Source organism: Gorilla gorilla, chromosome 9 (genome assembly GCF_029281585.2).
Source record: "Gorilla gorilla gorilla isolate KB3781 chromosome 9, NHGRI_mGorGor1-v2.1_pri, whole genome shotgun sequence".
Taxonomy (NCBI): Eukaryota; Metazoa; Chordata; class Mammalia; order Primates; family Hominidae; genus Gorilla; species Gorilla gorilla.
Genome location: NC_073233.2, coordinates 93,835,466 through 93,861,752, shown reverse-complemented (window position 1 = coordinate 93,861,752; position 26,287 = coordinate 93,835,466). Strand labels below are relative to the sequence as shown.

General features: G+C 41.9%; 2 protein-coding genes across 43 annotated transcripts in view; one reads left to right on the top strand and one right to left on the bottom strand.

Annotated features, from left to right (window-relative positions):
• Window positions 1-2,797, top strand: part of PICALM (phosphatidylinositol binding clathrin assembly protein) — a 111,404-nt gene extending 108,607 nt beyond the window's left edge. For 23 of the 37 annotated variants that reach the window (XM_019037059.4, XM_019037058.4, XM_019037060.4 and 20 more), the window contains one exon: window positions 1,423-2,797. In XM_019037059.4, the coding sequence (XP_018892604.1) occupies window positions 1,423-1,437 (15 nt within the window). In that variant the 3' untranslated portion in view covers window positions 1,438-2,797. The remainder of the gene's footprint in view (window positions 1-1,422) is intronic. The other 14 variants (XM_055355638.2, XM_055355633.2, XM_063710752.1 and 11 more) reach the window with 1 other exon arrangement.
• CCDC83 (coiled-coil domain containing 83) overlaps window positions 1-26,287 on the bottom strand; it is a 124,756-nt gene that overhangs the window by 13,572 nt on the left and 84,897 nt on the right. The window contains exon 11 of one of the 6 annotated variants that reach the window (XM_063710780.1): window positions 4,156-5,107. The exons of 2 other annotated variants lie outside the window; for them this stretch is intronic. In XM_063710780.1, the coding sequence (XP_063566850.1) occupies window positions 5,096-5,107 (12 nt within the window). In that variant the 3' untranslated portion in view covers window positions 4,156-5,095. Of the gene's footprint in view, window positions 1-4,155; window positions 5,108-26,287 lie in introns of those variants that run through there. 3 more of the 6 variants (XM_063710779.1, XM_063710775.1, XM_063710776.1) reach the window with 3 other exon arrangements.

Below are 26,287 nucleotides of genomic sequence, written 5' to 3'. Positions count from 1 at the left end.
CTTTAACATAATTATTTAAAGTAATCTCGTCCACTGCTCACAGTAAATGGATGAGATCGGATAAAGTTTGCTTTTTAATTAAGGGCAAGTGAATACTTAAGCCCTTTCGATTAGAAGGATTCTGCATATGATCCACACTGCCTCTGTTTGCTGGAAGACAGTGTAATTTGTTCTTCTTGATGCTCTAGCCCCCAGTTTAGATATACCTTCTAGATCTTTGGGAGTTTATAGTCTTCTGATTTGGCAAGTTTATTAGCACATCTACTTCAGTAATAGATCTTTGGATGGGCAGTTTAAGGGAAATTGTGAGTGAAATATCTTTGAATGAACAGTAGTACCCTATTGAAAAATATTTTTTATGGCTCTTTCAGATTCTTATTTATGTTAATAAAAAGACTTAGTATAATATTACTGTTCCCTTTATTATCTCTAATTGTATATCATTTGGAAATAATATTTCAAATTTTGCTTCCCAAATGAGATTTTGCGTGTGGTATTTGTGCTTATGGAGAGATTTTTCTGAACTTGTCATGAAAAAATAGGTCATTGATCTTTCTTTTCCTCCTCCACATGCTATTCCTCGATTTTTAGCAGTTAAGTATTTGGCCTGGATGTGGTTGCTTATGCCTGTAATCCCAGCACCCTGGGAGGCTGATGCAGGAGGATCACTTGGGGCTAGTAGTTCAAGATCAGCCTGGGCAATACGGTGAGACCCTAGTCTCTACCCCCACCCAAAAATTAGCCAGGTGCGGTGGCGACTGTCTGCAGTCCTAGCTATACAGGAGGCTGAGGCAGGAGGGTTGCTTGAGCCCAGGAGTTCCAGTGAGTTTTTTTTTTTTTTTTTTTTTTGAGATGGAGTTTCGCTCTTGTCGCCCAGGCTGGAGTGCAGTGGCACGATCTCAGCTCACTACAACCTCCACCTCCTGGGTTCAAGCAATTCTCCTGCCTCAGCCTCCCGAGTAGCTAGGATTACAGGCGCCCGCCACCACGCCTGGCTAATTTTTGTATTTTTAGTAGAGACGGGGTTTCACCATATTGGCCAGGCCAGTCTCGAACTCTCGAACTCACCTCAGGTGATCCGCCCACCTCAGCCTCCCAGAGTGCTGGGATTACAGGTGTGAGCTATGGTGCCCAGCCAGTGAGCTTTGATCATGCCACTGCAATCCAGCCTAGACAGCAGAGCAAGACTCTGTCTCAAAAACAACAACAAAAAACATTATTTGGAAGTCCCTATATGTGTCAAATATTGAGCTCTCTGGCACATAAGTTGATAATACTGACTTTGTTTTATAAACAGGGTTTGTGATAAGCATGTTGTGAACACTTCTGGGCCAGTTAAATGGTAAAGACCACAAAGCATTTTTATTTATGAGAAGACATCCTACAATACAATGAATTAACATACCCACTTTTTTTTTCCAGATACAGTTTATGTAACTTGATGGAAGAAAATGGAATTACTCCAAAAAGACAAGTGCTCAAGCAGCAAAATCCTTACTTCCAGCAAAATCCAAACTGCTGTCTCTTAAATCTCTTAAACTCTCTTCTTCCATTAGAATGCTACAGGTAACTCAGTGAAGGCCCATGAAGGAAATTGGGACTAGTTTATAGGAGAACGTATCAGTACAGTTTATAAAGCCAAGAATTGCTATGATTTAAGACTAAGATCTGTCTTTTTGGTGACTAACCCTTCAATTCTTTCAACTCCTGTTAATACCCATAATCAGTAACCTATCAAGAAAAGCCCTTATTTGGAAAGTGTGAAATTTGTATTTGGAAAAGCTGCCTGGAGAGAAGAACTGTGTCCTTTACTGTATTTCAACAGGACTCTTTTGGGGGATCAAAATTAAAATTCCTAATTATGCATTATCTTTCTTTTCTCCAGTCCTCACAAATACAGAAACAATAACTGAAATTAACTTTTCTTTTTAAAAAAAATTATATTCAGTTTGCAGTAGACATTCCTTAAGTATTTGTATTTATTTATGATTATCAATTTTACATAACATTAATATTGTATCAGACCTCCTTATGAAAATGAGTATGGATGTGCACAGTATGTTTGATTTTTATCCACAAGAATGAATCTGATTCAGAATGCTTTTCTCAGCTGACATACAGAGCACTAAATATTTTAAGGCAAGTCCATAGGTCTGAATCTCTTAAGAATTCTCGGCCTCTATGGGATTTAGGGAAGCATTATAAATGCATTAATCCTTATAGTCAATTCTGTGCCTAGGATTTTGCCAGGGAACAGTTCACTGACTAGGAAAAGCACTACATTTTAAATTCAGCATTAGTGCATTGGGAAGGATCTTTACTGCTTTGTGCTTGGCATGTCATTATTTTCCATTTGACATTAGGGCCTTTCCAAAATGAATGTGGGGAATTGCTTTCACTTCAAGACTTTCCTTCTTTTCACTAAAACTCTAGAAGGTGTTACAAGGGGGAGGGAAGGCGGGCAAAGTCCTTGAACCTTTTCTTTGGCTCGTGCCATGTTATGATCATGTACCTTTTAAATAAGGGGAAATAGTATCTTTAAAGTTAATGTCTAGCCAAGAGTTTAGTAAACGAAGAATTAAACTGCACTGTTGATCGGTGCTTTGTGTAAATACATCTTTAACATTTGGGTGGAGAGGGGCCTTAAGAAGGACAGTTCATTGTAGGAAAGCAATTCTGTACATGAGTTTAAGCATTCTTGTTGCATTGTCTCTGCAGATTCTATTTTTGTTTACAATATTAAAATGTATGTTAGCAAAATGGGTGGATTTTCAAATAAAATGCAGCTTCCACAAAAGTTTTGTTATGGTATTCTGGTCTGAGATGCATTTTCATTTTTCCTTTCTCTTTTTATTATCAATATTGTCATTTTTCCCTAATAAAATATACCCAGGTGATTATATATTTGTTGATCTAGTAACATGGAAGGTTTGTTTTATATGAATTTTCAAAAAGATGTCTCTTTACACTTTTTGTTACCTTGTAGACTCTTATTGATAAATGCAACTACTTATTAAAATTGTTCACTTTTTGTCTTTTGATCAGATGCCTTTAGTCAGGTAAGTTTAAGGGAAAATACGCAGTTTAACGTTTCGGTACATATAATTATGTCTGCCAAAGAAACCTTTGATTGTATCATTGCCTATTTAGTAGTGCATAGGGTTCAGAGTACATGATAAAGGATCAAAAGCTTTGCATTGATTAGTGTCTCATAATATTTGCTGTGATTGGAGAAAAAATGTAGTCGTAGCAAATAAATTTTATCAGCTTTTAAGTTTCACTATTATTAAACCATTTTCATATAAACTGGGAAGTTGTACTTTTATAAGTTACCCTCCTTAACTTTACAAATTTTTGCCTCTTGTGGTGTTTGAGGAGGTGTTTATATTTAAGGTCTGTGGCTTGTTTTCTTTCATATTGCCTTATTTTTTTTAAGTATGTTTCAGTATGTGACATGCTTCATAGCCATTTTTATTTTATTGTTTAAACAACTTTTGGGCTATGTTTGATAAGTGTTATCCACATTTTACCCATTTTATATGTAGGAATCAGAAATCAGAAAAGGAGCTGGGTGCAGTGGCTCACACCTGTTATTCCAGTAATTTGGGAGGCTGAGGTACATGATCACTTGAGCCCAGGAGTTCAAGACCAGCCTGGGCAACATGGTGAAATGCTATCTGTACCAAAAATACAAAAATTAGCCAGGTGTATGCCTATAGTCCCAGCTACTTGGGAGACTGAAGTGGTAGGATCACCCGAGTCCAGGAGATTGAGGCTGCAGTGAGCTGGGATCATGCCACTGCACACTCCAGCCTGGGTGACAGAGTGAGACCCTGTTTAAAAAAAAAAGGAACTTGCCCAGATGAGTAAGTTAACAGATGGAAATCAAATCTTTGCTTTCATGGTCCATTGTTCTCTCTGTGACCTGCTGTCACGTAATTCATATATATATACTGACATGGAGATTGTTTCCCTCTGCAATCTAGACTGATGGTCACTCTTTATTCCCAGTGGTCTTTAGTGAAGTACATTTCCTGCCTCCTCCTCTGATGCCCAGACATCGTTGACAAGGAAGAATGCAAACATGCGACAAGAGCAGCTTTAACCAAAATATAATGAGTGAAGTAAATCAGCTATTGATTACATAATTACATCAGGCTGTAAACTCATACATGCTCATGTCATTTTACTATCCAGTTAGCAAGTAGGTATTGGCTGAGATAAGAGAGAAGATTGTAAGCAGAAGACAACTATACCTGTCCCAAATCGTTTTCAAAATTATTTGCCTTTGATTTAACATCTATCAGCATTCAGCATTTTTAAAAAGGTATCCCTTTCTTAACCAGTGACTGTGAGAATACATATTTAGGAAGAGGACTTCCTTATGTTAGCCTAGGAATCTTCTGCTTTTCCAGAAGCCAACAAAATGTGACTTATGAGAAATAGGCCTTAATGGGATGTTTTTCTTGAACTAAAAATAATTTCAAGGTTCTTCTCATTTATCGTAACTCACGAACACGCTTCCAAACTCTGTTTGCTTATTCTACAAAATTCCACAGAGAAAAAAATCTCTCTTAAGAGTGAGTGTGGCTCCTGTGTGCTAGCAGTGACTAGGTCACAATGTATGGAGACACCACAGCAGTAAGCCAGATGAATTTATTCTTGCCTTCCAGGAAAGATATTTCACAGCTTTCATCAGTGGCCTCTGCAGTCAGCTTAGATCTTTGTTCTGCCACACTTGCTGCCTTCCATGGGTGTGACTAGCCCTTCTGGAATTCTGCTGTCTGAAGTTTCGGAAAAGAAAGGCTGCATTATCATCCATGCTGTCTCTCGCTGAAAACATTAAGCTGATTTCTTGCTGTTACTAAGAAGTAATGTCCTATTTGAAGTATCACCAATCCAAAAGGTTTTCTGTGTTTCTAGCTAGTATTCCTAATTTTAGCATAAGCACTCGTTGTGTCCCATTTGTTGTTGATGTAGTATGCAGACGTAGTTGCATGAAAGCTGTATGAAACTGACAACACTGTTAATGAAAGTTCCTTCTATGGTATTTGTTCTGGGGCAGATGTAACTTGAAGCGAAGATTAAACTGATTTTAGGCAGACAACTAGGAGAGAAAGGTGAGGTTAGAAAAAGTTTTGTTTTCTGATAAGCCCTGGTTCAAAATAGCTTTTTATCTCATAAAGCTAATTTTAGGCCAGTGCAGTGGCTCATGTCTGTAATCCCAACACTGGGAGGACAAAGTGGGCGTCACTTGAGCCCAGGAGCTTGAGACCAGCCTGGCCAACATGGTGAAACCCCGTCTCTACAACAGTGAAAAAAAAAAAAAAAATTTAAGTCCCAGCCACTCCAAAGGCTGAGATGGGAGGATCGCTTGAGCCTGGTATGGTTGAGGCTGCTGTGAGCCGAGGTCACACCATTGCACTCCAGCCTGGGCAACAGAGTGAGGTGAGACCCTGCTTCAAAAAAAAAAAAAAAAAAGTTTTGTTTTGTTTTTGTTTTGAGGTGGAGTCTCACTCTGTTGCTCAGGCTGTAGTGCAGTGGCGTGATTTTGGCTCACTGCAACCTCCACCTCCCAGGTTCAAGTGATTCTCCTGCCTCATGTGCCTGCCACCATGCCTGGCTAATTTTTGTATTTTAATAGAGATGGGATTTCACTGTGTTGGCCAGGCTGGCTCAAACTCCTGACCTTGAGTGATCCCGCCTCCACCTCCCAAAGTGCTGAGATTACAGGCGTGAGCCACCACACCCAGCCTAAAGTTGGTTTTGAAATAAAAATTGTGTGTGATTGACCTTGTGAGCTAAACCTTGCTCTGTCAGAGCCTTCCCCAGTTAGGTACCCTGCCTGTCTTCCTTGAGCCTTGGTCCCTTGGCAGCTGTCCTGTCCTCTGGATAAACAAGTATTGAGTTACCGTGCCTCTGACTGGGACCCTAGGGAAGGAAATATCAAGTAGCCCCCCACTGCCCACCACTTAGGCTATCTAGGAAGTCAGATTTCTTTGAACTTTTAAGAACACTACATGGAAGCATTAAGCACACCACACTGGCACTGCCAGCTAGCTTAGTGCCTGTGTAAGGCACAAAATATGAAATCTGCATCTCTGATCATTTTTGTCCTAAGAAGGGTAGTAGTGTTAGTCTGTTCTTGGGGTTGCTATAAATACCTGAGGTTAGGTAATTTACAAAGAAAAGAGGTTTAATTGGCTCGTGGCAGGCTGCATGGCACTGGCTTCTGGTGAGGCTTCAGGAAGCTTTTACTCACAGCCAAAGACAAAGAAGAGAGCAGGCCTGAGAGAAGAACCAAGGGAGTGAGGCAGGAGACTTGAAAACAATCAGATCTCACTTGAACGAACTGAGCAAGGGGATGGTGCTAAACCATGAGAGATCCAAACATCCAAACCATATCAAGGTAGAAACTGAAATGAACTTCACTTCCTTTTAATTACATATTGAAGGGAAGCTTCAAGGGCCAGAAGAAGATAGAGACATTGAAGTAGAAGGGGAAGATTCAGTGGGAGATCCCAAGAAGCCTAGCCAGCGGTCTTCTAAGGTAGATGCAAGGATAGCTGTGCTCATTGCTTGATGTTTATAATAATTGTCACCAGTAGCTAATCTTTTACAACAACTGTACTGATATGCAGAACTTAAAATTCATCGTGGCCAGAATTTACATTTTGTGTGGACCAAAAATGGAAATGAAAAAATGGGAGTTCACTTAGACTTATAAAGTTACAGTAAATTAAACTGATTTGATACTGGCCCAGAAGACAACAAACAGAATAGGACAGTAAGCCTAATAACTGACAGGTGTTTAAATATGTGGTAGAATAGCATTTCAAGAGTCAAGAAAAGATGGACTATTTAATAAGCCAATTTTACCAGCACCAAATACCTACTTGGAGAAGGGGCAAGTGATCTGCTCTCCTTGGCCTCTCAAAGTGCTAGGATTACAGGCGTGAACTACCGCACTCAGCCAAGAATATACATATTTCAGAGGTGGTTCACGTCTGTAATCCCAGCAGTTTGGGAGGCTGAGGCAAGAGGATCACTTGAGCCCAGGAGTTCAAGACTAGCCTGGGCAACATAGTGAGACCTCATCTCTCTATATATTAAGATATATGTATATACACACACATAGATACATATATATGCATATTATATACACACACACATATATATATAAAATCTAATAAGCTAATTTTAGGCCAGTACAGTGGCTTGTGTCTGTAATCCCAAGACTTTGGGAGACCAAAGTGTGTAAGTGTATATATACACACATAAAATGTATATTAATAAAAAATAGTCAAATAGGAAAAAGGAAAGAATATGATAAAAATAGTTCACCAAAGAAGAAATACTAATGATCAATGGAAAAAAAATCATCTTTAGTAGTAACTAAAGAATTCAAATTAAGCCAGGCACAGTGGCTCATGCCTGTAATCCTAGCACTTTGGGAGGCTGAGGCAGGTGGATCACTTGAGGTAAGGAGTTTGAGACCAGGCTGGCCAACATGGTGAAACCTTGTCTCTACTGAAAATATACAAAAATGAGCTGGGCATGGTGGCGCATGCCTGTAATCTCAACTACTCAGGAGACTGAAGCAGGAGAATCACTTGAACCCGGGAGGTGGAGGTTACAGTGAGCCGAGTTCGTACCATTGCACTCCAGCTTGGGTGACAGTGTGAGACTGTCTCAAAAAGAAAAAAGAAAACAACAGTCCTTTATAGGTGTAAGCCTGTTCTGAGAGCTTTTATATATACGCATTCATTTAATTGAGTCTATGAAAGAAGCACTTTTGTTATACCTATTTCATAGATTAGGAAACTGAGGCTCAGAGAGATTAGGTCACTTAGTATATAATCTTTATCAACTCTGCTTAAGTGGATGTCCAGAACTACTATAGTCTGGCTGTTGGTCTGGTTGTTGGTCTTAAGCACTGGTATACAATGGAGTATAGAGTGCCATTGTGTTTATCAAGGAGCATCTGTGTATGTACCAGTACAGGCAAGAGTACACAAAGTTTGACTGATTTTCTAAGGCTAAGGTGAGTGTAAACCAGTACAGCTGTTTTGGATGGAAATTGGCCATAGTTAGAAACCTCGAGAGTTCATACCCTTAATCCAATAATTCCCCTTTGAGAAAATCTACCCAGGGAAATAATCTGGGGATAGGAATTTGGCTTGGGAACTTGAATTGAGACATAAGTTTACAAACAGGAATTCATACTTAAGAATAAGAGGTCAGATTAATGGGATGTATCACCCCTTGAGACCAAACCTGCAGCACAAAAGAGCCTTGGTCTCACAGGTCACAAATAGACATTCAGTGCAGATTTTTATTGCTATCATCCCAGGTTACAGCCCAGTCTACAGTACCTGATAGCTGGCTCTGCTGATACTCAGGCCAACCCAAGGGAAAAAGATGGATTTTCTTTTTGGGGGAAGGCTGGTCTTTGGTGCAGACAGGAGGAATACTGGTCCAATGGGCTTAGGAGAACAATATTATTTATCAGTCACCCAATAGAGAAGGGTGCTTTCCATTCATCAATGTTTATTTTACTGTCTTATAGGAAACTTGGGAAGTAAGCAGGACTTCCCAGGCCTCTTGTCTTGTGTTATAGGAAACTACAGGACCCATCAGGCATTTTTAGTTTCATTTACCAGGCAGATTATTGATTGCAAGACTTAGCATACATGATTCACAAAGTTCTCATTCTTGATAATTTTCTGCCCAAATGTAGCTTCCTGAGAAGGGCAGGAGTGATCCATCACGTGGTGGGTGTTCATGTTTCTGGTTGGCTCCAGCCCCTTCCCTCGAATCCTGTGCTTTAACAGCTGGAATCCTTCAGTGTGTCTGGGTGGCTCACTGCTTATCAAATATTCAAGGCCTACAACCATTGGCAGCCTTTCTCATACCTCCACTCTTGAAGCTTCTGCTCAGGCTAACTTTGTCTCTTCCCTGCCTCTTAATTGAAACTCTGGAATTCTCTGTGCCTTTGTTTTTACCTGTTTGCCTGTTCAAAGTCTGTCATTATTGGGATGGAAAGTGAGCAACTCTGATCATTTTTAGGAGCACTGTAAATTGGCCAGCCCTTCCAGAAAGTCATAAAAATGTTTGTCTCCTTTGCCCAGTAATTCCACTTCTAGACATTTAAAGAAGTCCAGAAGTATTAAAAGAGAAAGCTGAAACTGGATCCCTTCCTTACACCTTATACAAAAATTAATTCAAGATGGATTAAAAACTTACATGTTAGACCTAAAACCATAAAAACCCTAGAAGAAAACCTAGGCAATACCATTCAGGACATGGGCATGGGCAAGGACTTCATATCTAAAACACCAAAAGAAATGGCAACAAAAGCCAAAATTGACAAATGGGATCTAATTAAACTAAAGAGCTTCTGCACAGCAAAAGAAACTACCATCAGAGTGAACAGGCAACCTACAAAATGGGAGAAAATTTTCGCAACCTACTCATCTGACAAAGGGCTAATATCCAGAATCTACAATGAACTGAAACAAATTTACAAGAAAAAAACAACCCCATCAAAAAGTGGGCAAAGGATATGAACAGACACTTCTCAAAAGAAGACATTTATGCAGCCAAAAAACACATGAAAAAATGCTTATCATCACTGGCCATCAGAGAAATGCAAATCAAAACCACAGTGAGATACCATCTCACACCAGTTAGAATGGCTATCATTAAAAAGTCAGGAAACAACAGGTGCTGGAGAGGATGTGGAGGAATAGGAACACTTTTACACTGTTGGTGGGACCGTAAACTAATTCAACCATTGTGGAAGTCAGTGTGGCGATTCCTCAGGGATCTAGAACTAGAAATACCATTTGACCCAGCCATCCCATTACTGGGTATAAAACCAAAGGATTATAAATCATGCTGCTATAAAGACACATGCACACGTATGTTTATTGCGGTGCTATTCACAATAGCAAAGACTTGGAACCAACCCAAATGTCCAACAACGATAGACTGGATTAAGAAAATGTGGCACATAATGCACCATGGAATACTATGCAGCCATAAAAAATGAAGAGTTCATGTCCTTTGTAGGGACGTGGATGAAACTGGAAACCATCATTCTCAGCAAACTATCACAAGGACAAGAAACCAAACACCACATGTTCTCACTCATAGGTGGGAATTGAATAATGAGAGCACGTGGACACAGGAAGGGGAACATCACACTCTGGGGACTGTCGTGGGGTGGGGGGAGCGGGGAGGGATAGCATTAGGAGATATACCTAATGCTAAATGACGAGTTAATGGGTGCAGCAGACTAACATGGCACATGTATACATATGTAACAAACCTGCACATTGTGCACATGTACCCTAAAACTTAAAGTATAATAATAATAAAGAAAAAAAAGAGTACCTATGACAGCGGTTGAGATTACCAAAGGAACCACTATGTGCCAGAGTAAGGGCCAAGGGTGAGTCCCAGGGAACACACCCTTATTAAGGGGTGAAGGCCAGGAAAGAACAATCAAAGCTGGAGGCGGAGAACCAGGAAAGATAATTATGTCAAGGATATAACTGAAGAAGTAGGGAATGGCCAACACAAGTAAAATAAAGACCAAAACCTGCCCATTGGATCTAGCAATTAGGAACTTGAACCTTACCCCTAGATATACCTGGGAATTGTCAGGGACAGAAGGCAGATCACATGGCATTGAGAAAATGCAGAGATATCAAAAAGCTATGAACTAAAAGAGATACTAAGCAAAAGACTGACCAAGGAAGATTTTTAGAAAGCAGATTGAGTTCTTTGTTCATCCATTCAATACACTGAGTGCCTTCAATGTGCCAGTAGTTCTAGGTGCAAGAATCAATAAACAAAACATAGGTTCTTCTTTCATTGAGCTTATTTTCTTGTGAGAGTAGGCAATTAGCAAATATTTTATGACAAATGATGATGAGTGTTGTGAGAAAAAAATAGTAGAGAGAGTGATGTGAGCAGAGTATAGTGCTGTTTGGGATAGGGTCAAGGAAGACCTTGAAGTCATCTTTGAACAGAGATACTAAGTAAGGAAGCAGGATGGTAAGATTTGGAGAGTGGCTCTCCTCCCCACATATGCGGGCAGAGGGCAGAACAAAGGCCCTGTTTCCCTAGTCAGAAACAGCACTGTCGCCAGCAAGGTTTGAACAAAGCGAGCAGGTTGGAGCTGAGGTCAGGGGTGGCAGTGGGCCAAGGCTAGGCCATGCTGAGGCTTGGATTTCTTTCTCAGTGGGGAAGCCACCGAAAATGTTGACCAGAGGATTCTTTAAAAACTTTTGTTGCTAAAAGTCTCGCTCTGGCTGCTGTATTATGAAGGAACTATAGGGAGACTATTATAACAGTCTTCCAACATGAGCAAAACTTAGCCCCTGAAAGCTGTAGTGAGCTGGAGGAGATAGCTAGGTGAGAGACAATCAGATAGGTTGCAAAATCAGCGGGAGAAAGGGAAATGTTGAGTGGTTAGGACTGGAAATGTTATGGGGTAGGAGATGGAAGAAAGGCAGATGAAGAGCCTGGAATATGGAAATACGCAGAGGACAATTTGCAGAAATCCCTTCCTTGGAGAGTATCTCCATCACTGAGGGAAGCAACTGCTGCTTGATGAGACAGTACAGCATAGCAGTAATGGTGTAAACTCTGCCATGCTGTGGGTTTAAACCCCAGTTTGAGCAAGTTACATACTCTCCCTTTGTCTCAGTTTCTTCATCTGTAAAATTATCATAATAGTGCCTACCTCATAAGACTGTTGTATATAATGAATTTTTTAAATTTTTATTTATTTTTTTTGAGACAGGGTCTCACTCTGTTGCCCAGGCTGGAGTGCAGTAGCGCAATCTCCACTCACTGCAACCTCTGCCTCCCAGGTTAAAGAGATTCTTGTGCCTCAGCCTCCCGAGTAGCTGGGATTACAGGTGTGAGCCACCACATCTGGTTAATTTTTGTATTTTTAGTAGAGATGAGGTTTTGCCATGTTGGCCAGCCTGGTCGTGAACTCCTGACCTCAAGTGATCCGCCCACCTCAACCTCCCAAAGTGCTGGGATTACAGGCCTGTGCCACCGTGCCTGGCTTGTATTTAATGATTTTAAAAGATACACTCAGAACATGATAAAGATGTGATATGTAATTACTGTTATTCTCACTGGGATGCAGAACAGCTTGTAGTCAAGAGCCTAGATTCTGGATCCAAATTGCCTGTGTTCAGATCCTGGCTCTGCTCCTTTACTACCTGGAGAACTTTGAAAAAGTTACTGAATTTCCCTCTGCCTGTTTTTTCATCTGTAAAATGGGTGTAATTATAGACCCTACCTCATAGGGTTATAATAGATAGGATCAGTATGTGTAAAGTGCATATAATAAGCACATTTAAGGGTTTGCTATTGTTTGTATTACTAAATTGTTGACATTGCCCATTCTGCCTTTTTACATAGCTGACCAAAGCCCAATGCCTGTGGAGATCCCATGAGTGGTTTTCAAAGCAGAACTTTGAACCCCTGACTCCACATGTCCTCACGACAAGCAGGAGTTCTTGGTCCTGGGGCAACTTCAGTAATATCATAGTTTGGTGTGACAGAACACATTTTTGAAAACAGCCAACCCCACACATAAGTATACTTAGGGCAACAGTTTAGATGCCCATAAATATTTTCTAAGTAGAATACTTTCTAATGTACTTTGAGCCCTTTTTAAAACATTTTTTCTTCATATCATCCAGCCCAAAATGTCAATTTGTAAAAAAAAATTTAACAGAATAAATTGCTTACCCAGCCCTAAATTTAATGTCCTAGAGACTAGAGACTACTTTTCTTTTTTCTTTTTCTTTTTTTTTTTTTTTTTTTTTTTTTGAGACAAGGTCTGGCTCTGTCACCCAGACCAGAGTGCAGTGGCAAGATCATGGCTCACTGCAGCCTTGAACTTCTAGGCTGAAGCAATTCTCCCACCTCAGCCCCCAAGTAGCTGGGACTACAGGCGTATGCCACCACACCCAGCTAATTTTTTAACTTTTTGTAGAGGGGAGGTCTCACTATATTGCCCAGGCTGGTCTCGAACTCCTGAGCTCAAGCAATCTTCCCACCATGGCCTCCCAAAGTGCTAGGATTACAGGCATGAGCCACCACACCTGGCAGAGACAATATTTTACTATTGAAAACATTGACTTCTCATAAGGGAAATATTCAGTCTCTGTATGAGGATTGGTTTTGGTTGTGTATAACAGTAAACTTAAACTAACAATGATTCAAACAAGATAGTTTCTTTTCCCTCACACATGGAAGTGTGACTTGGTATGTGTGGCTACTCTGCCCCACAAGATTGTTAAGTGTCCACTTTTAGGTCTAGGTGTCTTGGTGTCCCACAGTCCTTAAGGTATTACTCTCAGGTGCACAATCCAATACGGCTAAGCAGCATAACCACATTCCAAGCAGCAGGATTCAGGTGGGTGGGGACAGGAGAAGAGATGACCCAGAAATTGTGCACACTTCTTGCACTTCTGTTCACATTCCATTGGCCAGAACTTTGTCATATGGCTATTTAAAAAAAAGCCTAAAGACTAAAAAAAGTATTTAATTTGAGTGACCATGTACCAACTAAAACAGCTAAATGGATGATTATAGAAGAAGGAGGAGAGTAGTTTATTTTTTTCACTTATATTTTGTACTATTGCTAATAGGGAGAATATATTTAAAGACAAAATAGCAACCAGTGCCACAGTCCTACAATTTTTATTAGAAGAATTAATTTCATGAAGCTTTTTCTGATCTGTGACTTCAAAACCCATGACACATACTGTAAGTTGAGATCTGAGAAATCTTTTAAAATGTTTTAGAATTGAAATGTGTCAATGAAAACAAATACAAAAAACATCAAAAGCTTAAAAAAATGAAAACTAAGCAGATCCAAGCTGCTAGTGCTGAGTAAATGTTACAAGACATGTTGAAAATATGTACATTCTCACCAGATTTTAGGTCCAGCTATATCTCACGTTGACATTTCTATATAAATAGCATAAAAGTAACAAAAGACACTTTTTAAGTGGCTAGGAGAAAATGACTGATGTAAAAATGAGATGTAACAAAGAACATTAAAGCTCTAAGGTTAATTACACACTTGTGCTAGAATCTCAAGGGAGGTCAGGGTACACCATCCCTCTGATTTGGTGTCTGAGGACTTTGAGGTAGAAGTGACTCGCTGGCCTCATTCAGAGTAGTCATAGAGAGGGGAATCCCACGTGGTTAATTTTCATTCTTCTTAGTAGGAAAATGTTGCAAGGGCTAGCATATTTTTATAGCTGAGACTATACAAAAAGATGGCAGTAACCCAAGAAGGCAAGAGGTCAGCGAGTTGACACAGGGCTTGAGGAAGGAAATGCTGACAAAACCTTATGCTAAGAATCTGTGAGGATATCTGAATCTGCAGTTACTTTAAGATTCATTTGTTGTGCTGGAAATCTGAAAACATTTCTATTTAAAGATTCTTTAAAAGTATCTTAAAGGCTTTTAGCACTTACTCAGATCATAAGAACAGAATGACCTAAAACATAACCAACCTAAAGAGTCATGATACAAAAAAAAAAAAGGCTTTCTGGGAACATGAGCCTCACAAAGTCATAGGAATAGGAAATGGAAATACTTAATCAAGTTAAAGTCACTAATATTTAGAAAGCCTCAGTTGTTCCAGGGTGCATTTCCTTGTGTCTGTTACAAAAGCCAGTTTATTCCAAGAAAAATACAGAGAACTGTTGTGTTGACATCTAGTAAAACAAGCAAGGAAATCAGTCCTTTAACAAACAGCCCTTTGTTGCCATAAAACTAACCTAGCCTCTCTGTTCCCTGAATGGTTCTAGTGTCTGACTACATGGCTTGAGAAGAGACAAAAGTGCCTGTACCCCACCTCCTGTTACACATAAGAATTTTGGAACTAGGTTTACTACTTGTCCCTACAGCCTCAAGTAGATCAGCAGATTCAGGATGGGCCCTTGGAGCCTACTGGATGAAGACCATGCCCCTACACCAGGCGGTGACTGATTTGCTCTCAGCAAAAGACAGAGCGAGCCCTTGGATTAATAAGCATGTAGTTACCCCATATGCATATAAAACTATCATATATCTATACAAATTAAAACTTAAAATGTGTAGAGCCCGGCTGTCATCAGACTGGTTTGCACCTCACACCATGTGACGGATTGGACACAGACTCTGCTCTGTGTGCCTTTATGTGAATGCATTGCAAAGACAACCATACTCTTTGGCTACTTGCAGAGAATCTTTAGAGATTCCTGTTATATGTCAATTTTTTCAACTGCCAAATATTGCATGTCTACTATGTGTAGGTTACACACTTTCTAATCCTTAAATAATACTGCAGTATGGGAATTAGATTCATAAAGTATAGTTGAGGAAACCAGGGTTTAAAGAGGTTAAGTGACCGCCCAAGATGCAAAGGCAGCCAGCCTGACTCCACAGAATGTGTTTTCCCATACTCTGTCTCTTTACACCTCCTTAATTTCTTCAAACCTGTCTAATTTTTGGGCCTAAAGTAAGCAACTTACTACCCTGAAGCTCAAGCTCCAACCACCTTGTTCCTGCCCCTCAAATCTTGAATAACAACATGCAAAACTCAAATACTTTGTTAGTCTGAGAACTGAAACCTACATAAAAATCCTCCTAAACTCATTTTTACTTAAATTGCTTTTTCCAAGCCTATTACTAAAGGTACTAAAAACAGTGTGAGCTAAACACATGGTAGCCTCACCCACCACACCTAGAATAGCTTTTCCTGTCTTCTCCCACTTTCCTTGCTTCCTTCCCTCCTTGTTATTGCTGAAGACTGAAAGCAGCAATGATGGCTCAGGCTCTCTTAGTGGACCATGAGCTATTTGAGGAAAGAAGCAGTTTGATTTTGCATCCCTAAAACCTTACAAACAGTGCCTGACTGGTTCCATAAATGCTTTGTTGAATGAGTGACACCCATAGGAAGTTCACAGTGGTACAAGTTTATTGAGAGTTGCTTTGCAATGTAGTCATTAACAAAGCTACCATTGTAAGCTGTTTAGAATTTGAGTTGTTGAGAAAACTGCAGATTTATTTTAGAGATACTGCTATTCTGCAAATCTCAAACACAAGAAATGATACTAATGGAAGGAAAGCACATTGATATGGTTTGAATGTTTGTCTCCTCCAAATCTCATGTTGAAATGTCATCTCCAATGTTGGAGGTGGGGCCTGGTGGGAGGTGATTGGATCATGAGGGCAAATGCCTCATGAATGGTTTAACACCATCCCCTTGGTGATAAGTGAGTTCTTGCTCAGGTCACATGAGATCTGGTTGTTTAAGACAGTCTGGAACATCTCCCTTCTCTCTCTCACTTCTGCTCTTGCCATGTGATACACCTGTCCCCCTTCACCTTCCACCATGAGTGTAAGCTTCCTGCAACCCTTGCCTGGAGCAGATGCTTGCATCACACTTCCTGTAGAGCCTGCAGAACTGTGAGCCAATGAAACCTCTTTTTTAAAATAAATTACCCAGCCTCAGGTATCCCTTTATAACAATGCAAATGAACTAATACAGACATTCTTTCCCCTTCCCTTTCCAAATGATGCCTTCTCAACTCTGACATCTTCTTGGAAGCAAACAAGACTTTTTAGTCTGTCAGGTTCCAACCTGAGCTGAGGTCTGAGGGGAGCTGGTGGATGGGTGGTGGGTAGCTGAAAGAACACTCGAGGGACCATAGGCAGTTGGGACATGGCTTTATTCTCTCCCCCTCTCCTACAGAGTCAGCAGTGCCATCATATTTCTCACAGACAACAGTGGCTTAAAGCCAGATATGGGCTCACCCAAACAGGTTACATTAAATGACTACATAAGTGTGATTACATAGTGCACAAGATTTTGTGCCTGCACTCCAAACCTGCTGTGTCGTGCTGTACTGGATGTCTGCCTTGGCCTACTCCTGACTGAAGCATAGCCATTTTCCTTATACTCCACCCCCTAGGCTGAGGGAGTTCTGCTAGTGGGGAGATGTGCCTACAGGGCGGAACCCTGGACCCAGAGGCCACAGCAGCAATACAGAGAGCAACAACTCACTATTAATATTCTCACTATGCTGCCCATAATTATTAAGAGTCCAGCATAGGCCAGAGCCCAGAGATGCCCACCATGTTTGTTGGGGGTCATCAGTAAGGCTTTCAACTGCCTTGATTTCCTGGGAAACTCCTTGCAAAGCTGCTGTTATGTTTTGTTGATTGTCATGGATAAAGGTACAACTTTGTGTTCCCAAAAGATGCCAGGGATGAAGGTACAACATTGTGTTCCCAAAAGAGCACAAGTGCCACCTTGGGGAGCAGTTAATATGTCTAGGGCCATCTGGTTCTGCACTGCTACCTTCCTGGTTTGATCAACCTCATCTGTCAACAGAAGGAGGGCAACTTGGGTGTAATTCAAGGCTTGAGCAGTGTACTCAGCAAGGGCTGCAACTTGCATTTCTACAGTTATGATACCTGCTCTAGGGATGGCTAATACTAAGGGGTAGAGCCACCTGGTTTTGCACTCCCAAAAACCAGGAACGTAGCTCTTCCCAGTTATGTGGGTGTCTAGGCAATGTGGGAATATCAGTGGCAGGCACAAAAGGCCACCCCCAGGTACAGCAGCCAGACAGTTCACTGGCAAAAAGAACCATCCCGTGTCTCCATAGACCCATAAACTCCCAGGGGGGGCACAAAGTCTACTAGGGCCTGGCCTTGCTGAAGCTGCCTATTCTGCCACACCTTTGGTGTGGTGACATATATTATATTTGTGCAGGCTATGGCGGGTAACCACCCCATGGTGGCATTACCCCAAAGCTGCTCTATACATCATGGTACCTGTGGTGGGGGCTAACCCCCACTAACCAGCCCCATCCATCATAGATGCTACGGGTCAGCCAGGGGGTGGGAATGCCATGGGTCTTATAGCACTCCCTATCCAAAGCTTGCTGTGTCATGTTACAAACATTGGCCATGGGACCCCAAGTCTCTAACCATGTCTGGTTTTCTGCAGAAGCTGGATGTATGTGCCAGGGCAAGTCATCTGCAGCTGCTACGGGAAGGGTGGTGCAGATCCAACAGCTGGACACATTAGTCATCTCAGCATAGCCCATTCCACAATGCTGTTAGAGCATGTCAACTTATGGTCAGAATGACAAAGCAGGCACACACAGGTAAATCACTCTTCTAAGCAAAATACAAGCCAACCTTTTATCTCTGGATAACAATGCAGCCGCCAAGGGCTTCTGCCCTGGGCAATGGTACCACAGCTTCTCAGCTCCCCATGGTTTCTTTGGGTCCTGTATTTGTGCCAAAGTCACTGGGGAGCTCACAATAGGCCATACAGACAATACAAGGAGGGGGGTTCCTTCCCTGAGCATTCCCCTATGAACAGTCAATCATGGAAGCCATATATTGAATACCCAAGGAGTGACATGTAAATCATACTGTAGGCCCTCCCCCCAGAGGGCTACCATAGCCAACCATTGGCAATGGGGGACTTGAAGGGTCCATGTTCAAAGCCAGGTTTTTTGTTCCCCTGCCTTTAGGGTCATTAGGGCAGGCAACCACAGGTTACTGTTGGTCCCCATACCTGGTCAGAGGAGGTCATCCTTCTTTCCATAGGTCTTGCCACATGGCCTGGCCCCAAATGGGCTAGTGACCAACTAGCCAATTGTGTAACTTCCAGGTAGTTAACCACAAGGTCAGGCCTCAGTAAACTGCCCAGCTACTGGGGCAGATTACCATAGGTGTCTCCTTCTTGGTGATCACCATCCATACTGCCCCGAGTTCAGCTCATTGACTTTGTCCACCCCCAGTTTCAAACCATATGGTATCAATACTAGGCTGGACCACAACAGCAGTCCAGGCAGCAGTAACACCCTGGCTGGACCCATCTTTATACCATGCTCCACTGGGAATGGAAGAGGTGCCTGCCCCTCTTTAAATGGTAATGGCTCAGGGTTTAAGGGTGCCTCAGGTTGACCCATGGCCTTATCTTGCATCAGGACTACAGGTCCCAAGACTTCTTGTAATTCTGCTGATAAGGGGCTCTTACTCAGGGTACTCTGCTGTTCTGACTAGGCTCCCCACTTTGCTAAGGTAGATGTCTGTGCCATCCCAGTCCGGAGGGTCATTACCCGTGAAGGTACCCACCCCACTATTGGGTAAGTCATCTACAGGCATGACTACTGTTATTTGTCCCGTCACACTCTCACAAGCCTGAAGGGTGGCATATGCAGCTATTAACTCCTTCCCTATCAATGAATACCAGAGCTCAGCTTCCTTCCAAAGTTGGGACCAAAAGCCTGCCAGTATTCTAAAGCCCTCTGTGTGTTGCCACAGGCCTTGCCAAAAGCATCTGTGGTCACACGCACATCAAGTTCAAATGGGCACCCCTGATCAATTACTTGTAGGGCCTGTGCTTGCTGTATGGCCCACTTGGCTGCCAGAAAAGCCATCTCAGCCTCATTGTCCCAATCTCAAGTAGTTCCCATTTTTGTCAACTGACACAACAGTTTTACCATCTGAGCCAAATGGGGTACAAATGCCCACCAATATCCCAAGAGGCCTACAAAAGTCTGTAGTTGCCTCATCGTTGTGGGCCGGGTATATGCCTGAATTTTATCAGTGATGGCCTCTGGTATAGCCTTTGTTTTACCCAAGCAGATAACTACCAATAATTTGGCAGACAGTTCAGGCCCTTGGACCTAGGATTTGTTGACTGCCCAACCTCATGCTGCCAAATGTTGTTGTAAAAGGGGTGCCACCACTTCTAAACCTGCAAGAGAATCAGAGGTTAACATAATATCATCAATATAATGGAATAGGTGGATTCCCTTTGGACACTTCCAGGCGGCTAAATCCGTGGCAAGGAGACCATGATATATGATGGGGCTATACATAGAGCCCTGCGGCAGCACTGTGAAAGTCCATTGTTGCCCTTCCCATGTGAAGGCAAACTTCCTGGCTTCTGGAGCAATGTCAACTGAGAAGAATGCATTGGCCAAGTCCACCACATAGTGGTACTCTCCCAACTTCATTGTCAAGGGGTCCATCAAATCCATGATAGAGGGTACAGCTGCATGTAAAAGGGGTATTACTTTATTTAGTTCTCAATAATCCACTGTCATCTGCCAAGTTCCGTCAGGCTTCTTGACTGGCCATACTGGAAAATTGTAGGGTCTGTAGGTGTTACACATTATCTGCACCTTTTCTAACTTCTTAATAGTCTCAGTTATCTCTGTATGCTCACCTGGCAAGTGGTATTGACAGGTGGAAGTAATCCATAAGGGTTGTGGCAGGACATGGAGCTGGTGATGTGTATGTCTGTGGAGTACCAGCTTAACCCCACGTACCTGGAGTCTGAATTCCCCATCCGTGGTTTGTAAAGCCAAGCCATGTAAAGTATCCACCCCCAAAATGTATTCAGGTATGGGAGAAACATAGTTTATAAGTGGGGAGCCAAGCAGCCAATGCCAAGGTGCAAAGATGCAGGTTTCACTTTCACTGACTGACCTCTATAGACATCTATATATGCAGTCTTGCCTGGAAATTTATCCAGGTTCCCATAGACGAGAGTACAATCTGTGCCAGTGTCTACCAGCACCAGCACCCGCTGTATGTTGGTGGGGGACCAGTGGATTGTCAATTCCACTTGTGGCCTCCAATTGTCCAGTGTTCCCCCAAGCCGAGCACCTCGGCCAGTTCCCTAATCAAACACAAAAATGTCTATACCTCCATCCATCTGCAAGCAGTGCTTGAGCTGGAGTGGCCGGGGGTACCGAGTTGAGCAGCATCATCCTGCCACCTCTTGGGCATTTTCTGGAATTGCTGCTCCAGGGACAGTTGCCTCTACAAAGTTAACGGCACTTCATTGGGTTGCCTATCAATTTTCTCTTGGTCAACCCTATCCAAAATCAAATCAATCTATATCTGGTGGCGTGTGGGTCATCCACTGGGGCCCCTTTTTGTCCCATGAGTTGGCCCCCTGCAGAAGGGGTGCCATTCCCCTTTTTATGGTGTAGATTCCTAGGTCCCACTAATGGCCCTTTGCTTCCCCAAGGGCCGCCATGGCAGTAGTCACTTCAAGTATGTGGCACCCCACATATGGAGAGAGGAGAGCGGCCAGGGAGCTGAAGGCACTTGGTGGGGCAGAGCCCAATACAAGGTCCCTCATGTGGGAGGGAAAGCGTTCATCATCTGGCCCTCAGGTATTCAGATCGAACATAGCCTGCCATATACCCATCTCCCAAATTACTTGCACCAAATCTGTACACAACTGCCATTTACTCACAGTTTCTGGTATTTCTCTGGTGTCATTCCATACCATTTGTATGGCCACCATCAGCCATTCAATTAGGGTGTGCCTATGTCCTGAATGGTATTGTCTAGGTTTCCTTCTAGGGTTTTTATGATTCTATGTCTTACATTTAAATCTTTAATCCATCTTGAGTAAATTTTTGTATAAGGTGTAAGGAAGGGGTCCAGTTTCAGTTTCCCGAATATGGATAGCCAGTTTTTCCAACACCATTTATTAAATAGGGAATCCTTTCCCCATTTCCTGTTTTTGTCAGCTTTATCAAAGAGCAAATGGTTGTAGATGTGTGATGTTATTTCTGAAGACTCTGTTCATTCCATTGGTCTATATATCTGTTTTGGTACTAGTACCATGCTATTTTGGTTACTGAAGCCTTGTAGTATAGTTTGAAGTCAGGTAGCATGATGCCTCCAGCTTTGTTCTTTTTGCTTAGGATTGTCTTGGCTATACGGACTCTTTTTTGGTTCCATATGAAATTTAAAGTAGTTTTTTAAAATTCTGTGAAGAAAGTCAATGGTAGCTTCATGGGTATAGCACTGAATCTATAAATTACTTTGGGCAGTATGGCCATTTTCACAATATTGATTCTTCCTATCCATGAGCATGGAATGTTTTTCCATTTTTTTTGTGTCCTCTCTTAATTCCTTGAGCAGTGGTTTGTAGTCCTCCTTGAAAAGGTCCTTCACATCCCTTGTAAGTTGTATTCCTAGGTATTTTATTCTTTGTAGCAATTGTGAATGGGAGTTCCGTCATGATTTGGCTCTCTGTCTATTATTGGTGTATAGGAAGGCTTGCGATTTTTGCACATTGATTTTGTATCCTGAGACTTTGCTGAAGTGGCTTAGCAGCTAAGGAGATTTTGGGCTGAGAGGATGGGGTTTTCTAAATATACAATCATGTCATCTGCAAACAGAGACAATTTGACTTCCTCTCTTCCTATTTGAATACCCTTTATTTCTTTCTCTTGCCTAATTGCCCTTGCAGAACTTCAATACTATGTTGAATAGGAGTGGTGAGAGAGGGTATCCTTGTCTTGGAAGCACAGCCATTTTCCTTGTATAGTCACTTGATATTTTCTTCTGACTCAAATTCACACTGTGAAGGAAAAACTGCCACAACTAACAAATTAGGTGGGATTCTTAACATGTTATGACTGGCTTGCTTTAAAATCATGATCCGAACTCTCCAAGTGTGAGAGAAAAAATCAATTTCTGTTGACCTGCTTAAATCAGTGAGTTGCCACATAGGCTGTTTTTGTTGGTTACTAGAAGCTGTTTGATTTGTCCCAGTGGAAAGTAAGTTTTTTTTTTTCCTGAGAAAAATAGAGATAAATCTTACCTATAACAAGTTTACCATTCTTTAAAAAATGGCAACTTCACTCCATTTTGAAGTGTAAGATACACCCGTCAAATACACAAACCTTAAGAGTCCTGCTTGATGAATGTTTACAAAGTGAGCACACCCAGGTTAATTACCACTCAGATCAAGATTACCAGAAAAGCCCTTCATGTCTCATCCTAGTCATTACCCACCACAAAGATAGCCACTGTTTTGACTTCTATCATCATAGATTGGTTGCTTGTCTTCTTTTTGAGCTTTATTAAATTGAATCATACTGTATGTCTGCCTTTCAATATTACATCTGTAAGATTCACTTGTATATTATAGCTACACGTGTCAGTAGTTTATTCTTCTTTATGCTGTGTGATATTCCATAGTGTGACTAAGCACAATTTACTTTTTTTTTTTTTTATTGAGTGCTTAGTAGTGAGAATAGCACAATTGACTTACAGGTTCTATTACTGATAGTCATTGGGGTTGTTTCCAGTTTTTGGCTATTATCATTACAGCTGCTGGGAACAGTCTTGTACATGTCTTCTGGTGAACATAAGCATTCATCTCAGTTGGATATAAAGCCCAAAGTGGAATTGCTGTGTCATGCAGTATATGTATATACATGTTCAGGTTTAATAAATATTGGCAAAACATATTTCAGTGTTCATTCCCAGTTACAGTCTTGCCACCAATTATATGAAAGTTTCAGGTGCTCTGTATTCTTGTCAATGTTTAGTTTCTTCCACATTTTCCTTTCTTTTTTTACTTTTACTTTGTTTTTTTTTTTTCAGACAAAGTCTTGCTCTGTCACCCAGGCTGGAGTGCAATGTCATGATCACAGCTCACTGCAGCCTCAACCTCCAGGGCTCAAGCAGCCCTCTCACCTCAGACTCCCAAGTGGCTGGAACCACAGGCACATGCCACCGAGGCCTGGCTAATTTTTTAATTTTTATTTTTGTAGAGATGGGGTCTCACTGTGTTTCCCAGGATGGTCTCAAACTCCTAGGCTCAAGCAATCATCCCACCTCAGCCTCCCAAAGTGCTGGGAATACAGGTGTGCCACTGCTCCTGGCCTATTTTTACTTTTTTAGAGACAGGGTCCCCCTCTGTCACCCAGGCTGGGGTATAGTGGCATGATCATAGGTTACTGTAACCTCAAACTCCTGGGCTCAAGCAATCTTCTGCCTCAACCTCCTAAGTAGCTAAAACAAACTACAGGCATGCACCACCACACCCAGCTAATGTTTAAATTTTTGTAGAGACAGGGTTTCACTACGTTGCCCAGGCTAGTTTTGAACTGAAGCTGCCTTTGCAAAGATTATGACAGTGAGAGACGTCTAGCATGGCTGACTTCATCCTGCTTCTAGACTCACAGGCAGGCTGGCCTTGCTTATTCCTGGGCATAGGCCAAGCTAACAATGGGAGAAATTTGGTTTACAGTTTAGCATTGAAGGAAAAATAATAATAGTCCCTCCCTAAAACTCATCCCCTCTTTGTTCTGGGACTGAAACCAGCTTTGTAAGACTAATGAAAAGTCACAAGATTAGGGTTATGAGGGGAGATTGAATTCTACTAAAATGTAGGTGTAAAGATAACCAGCATTGTTCCCTAGCCTGCTTTTCTGTAATCCCTTACTGCTCAGGAGTCATGTGACCAGAGGTCACAAGATTTGTGACTTCTCCAATTGCTCCTATAGATGACATCACTATTGTAGAACCTAAGATTGGTCTTTTGAGATGTTTTTCAGACTTTTGCACTCTGGCTACTGACTGACTCCACCTGGACCTGTGGCTCATGACTCTTGTGGCCCCCACCCAGAGGCTGACACAGCGCACAAGGACTGGTTTCTACATTTCTACAGTTTAATCTCTAACCAATCAGCAGCACTCATACCCTAGCTCCCTGCTCACCAAATTATCCAAAAAACCCTAGCCTCTGAGTTGTCTGGGAGGCTGATTTGAGTAATAAAGTCCATCTTCTGCTTGGCTAGCCCTGCATTAATTAAACTCTTCTTCTTTTCTTTTCTTTTTTTTTTTTTTTTAAGACAGAGTCTTGCTCTGTTGCCCAGGTTGGAATGTAATGGTGTGATCTCGGCTCACCACAACATCTGCCTCCCGGGTTCAAGAGATTCTCCTGCCTCAGTCTCCCATGTGGCTGGGACTACAGGCATGTGCCACCATGCCTGGCTAATTTTTGTATTTTTAGTAAAGACAGGGTTTTACCATGTTGGCCAGGCTGGTCTCAAACTCCTGACCTCAGGTGATCCACCCGCCTTGGCCTCCCAAAGTGCTGGGATTACAGGCGTGAACCACCATGCCCGGCCTAATTAAACTCTTTCTTTGCTGCAAAAAACCTGCTGTTCTCAGTGTGTTGGGCTTTCTGGGCAGCAGGTAAGATGAACCCATCAGGCAGCACTAGAGTTTATCAGAACCAACTTTTGGGTTTGTTGATTTTCTCCTGTGTATGTCAGCTTTCTCTTTAATTGGTTTCTGCTTGTGGTGTTATGATATATAGTTGGTTCATCATTCCCATATCCCTCGTTGCGGTCTTTTTTCTTTTTTTAAAATTACCCGTTCTATGAACACCTTGTTACAATCTTTTGTTGTTATAATGTTGGATGTGTTAGACCCAACCAGCGGCCTCAGAAAACAGAATCTCTCTCCTGTCTTCCTTTCACTTGCCCCAAGGCAGGAGTCTAATGTTTCCCTGCCACTCTGATTGTGGGGCTTAAGGGGGACAGTCTTGGGGACTGAGCCCCCTCACTCTATGGGTTCTGACACCATATCCAGGTAGATCGTGTTGGAACTGAATTGGAGAACACCCAGCTGGTGTGTACTGCTTGGCATGTGGCAAAAAACCCCACATTTGGTCACAGAAGTCTTCTGTATTATTGACCATTTTTGTTTTGGGTAAAAAAATATAAAAATTTTAAAACGAGGTCCTCTGTGTTGATTGTTGTGGTGGGAAAGTAAAGGAAAAACATTGTTTGCGACAGTTTTTCCTGAAACAGTGTTCTCATCTGTATTTTCTTACCTTTACTTTGGATTTATTTTTTTTCCTAGATCCTGTGAAAGGAAAATATCTTGGGCCCCCAAAATCACAAAGCTAAAGGGAAAAGTCAAGCTGTGAACTGCTTAGGGCAAACCTGCCTCCCATTCTATTCAGTCACCCCTCTACTCACTGAGATAAATGCACATCTGATTGCCTCCTTTGGAAAGGCTAATCAGAAACTCAAAAGAATGCAACCATTTGTCTCTTATCTGCCATGACCTGGAAGCCCCCTCCCTGCTTCAAGTTGTCCCACCTTTCCAGACAGAACCAATGTTCATCTTACATATGTTGATTGATGTCTCATGTCTCCCTAAAATATACAAAACCAAACTGCCCTGACCACCTTGGGCACACGTCATCAGGACTTCCTGAGGCTGTGTCATGGGTGTGTGTCCTCAACCTTGGCAAAATACCTTTTTTTAAAATTCTGCACGGTGGTCCTGAGAGTGGTGGATGCCACCCTGTCCTGGGTGGAGGGAGGGCCCAAGGGCCAGTTAAGGCCAATGGCGGGAGAAGGGGGGTGTTGCAGACCCTAGAATGCGG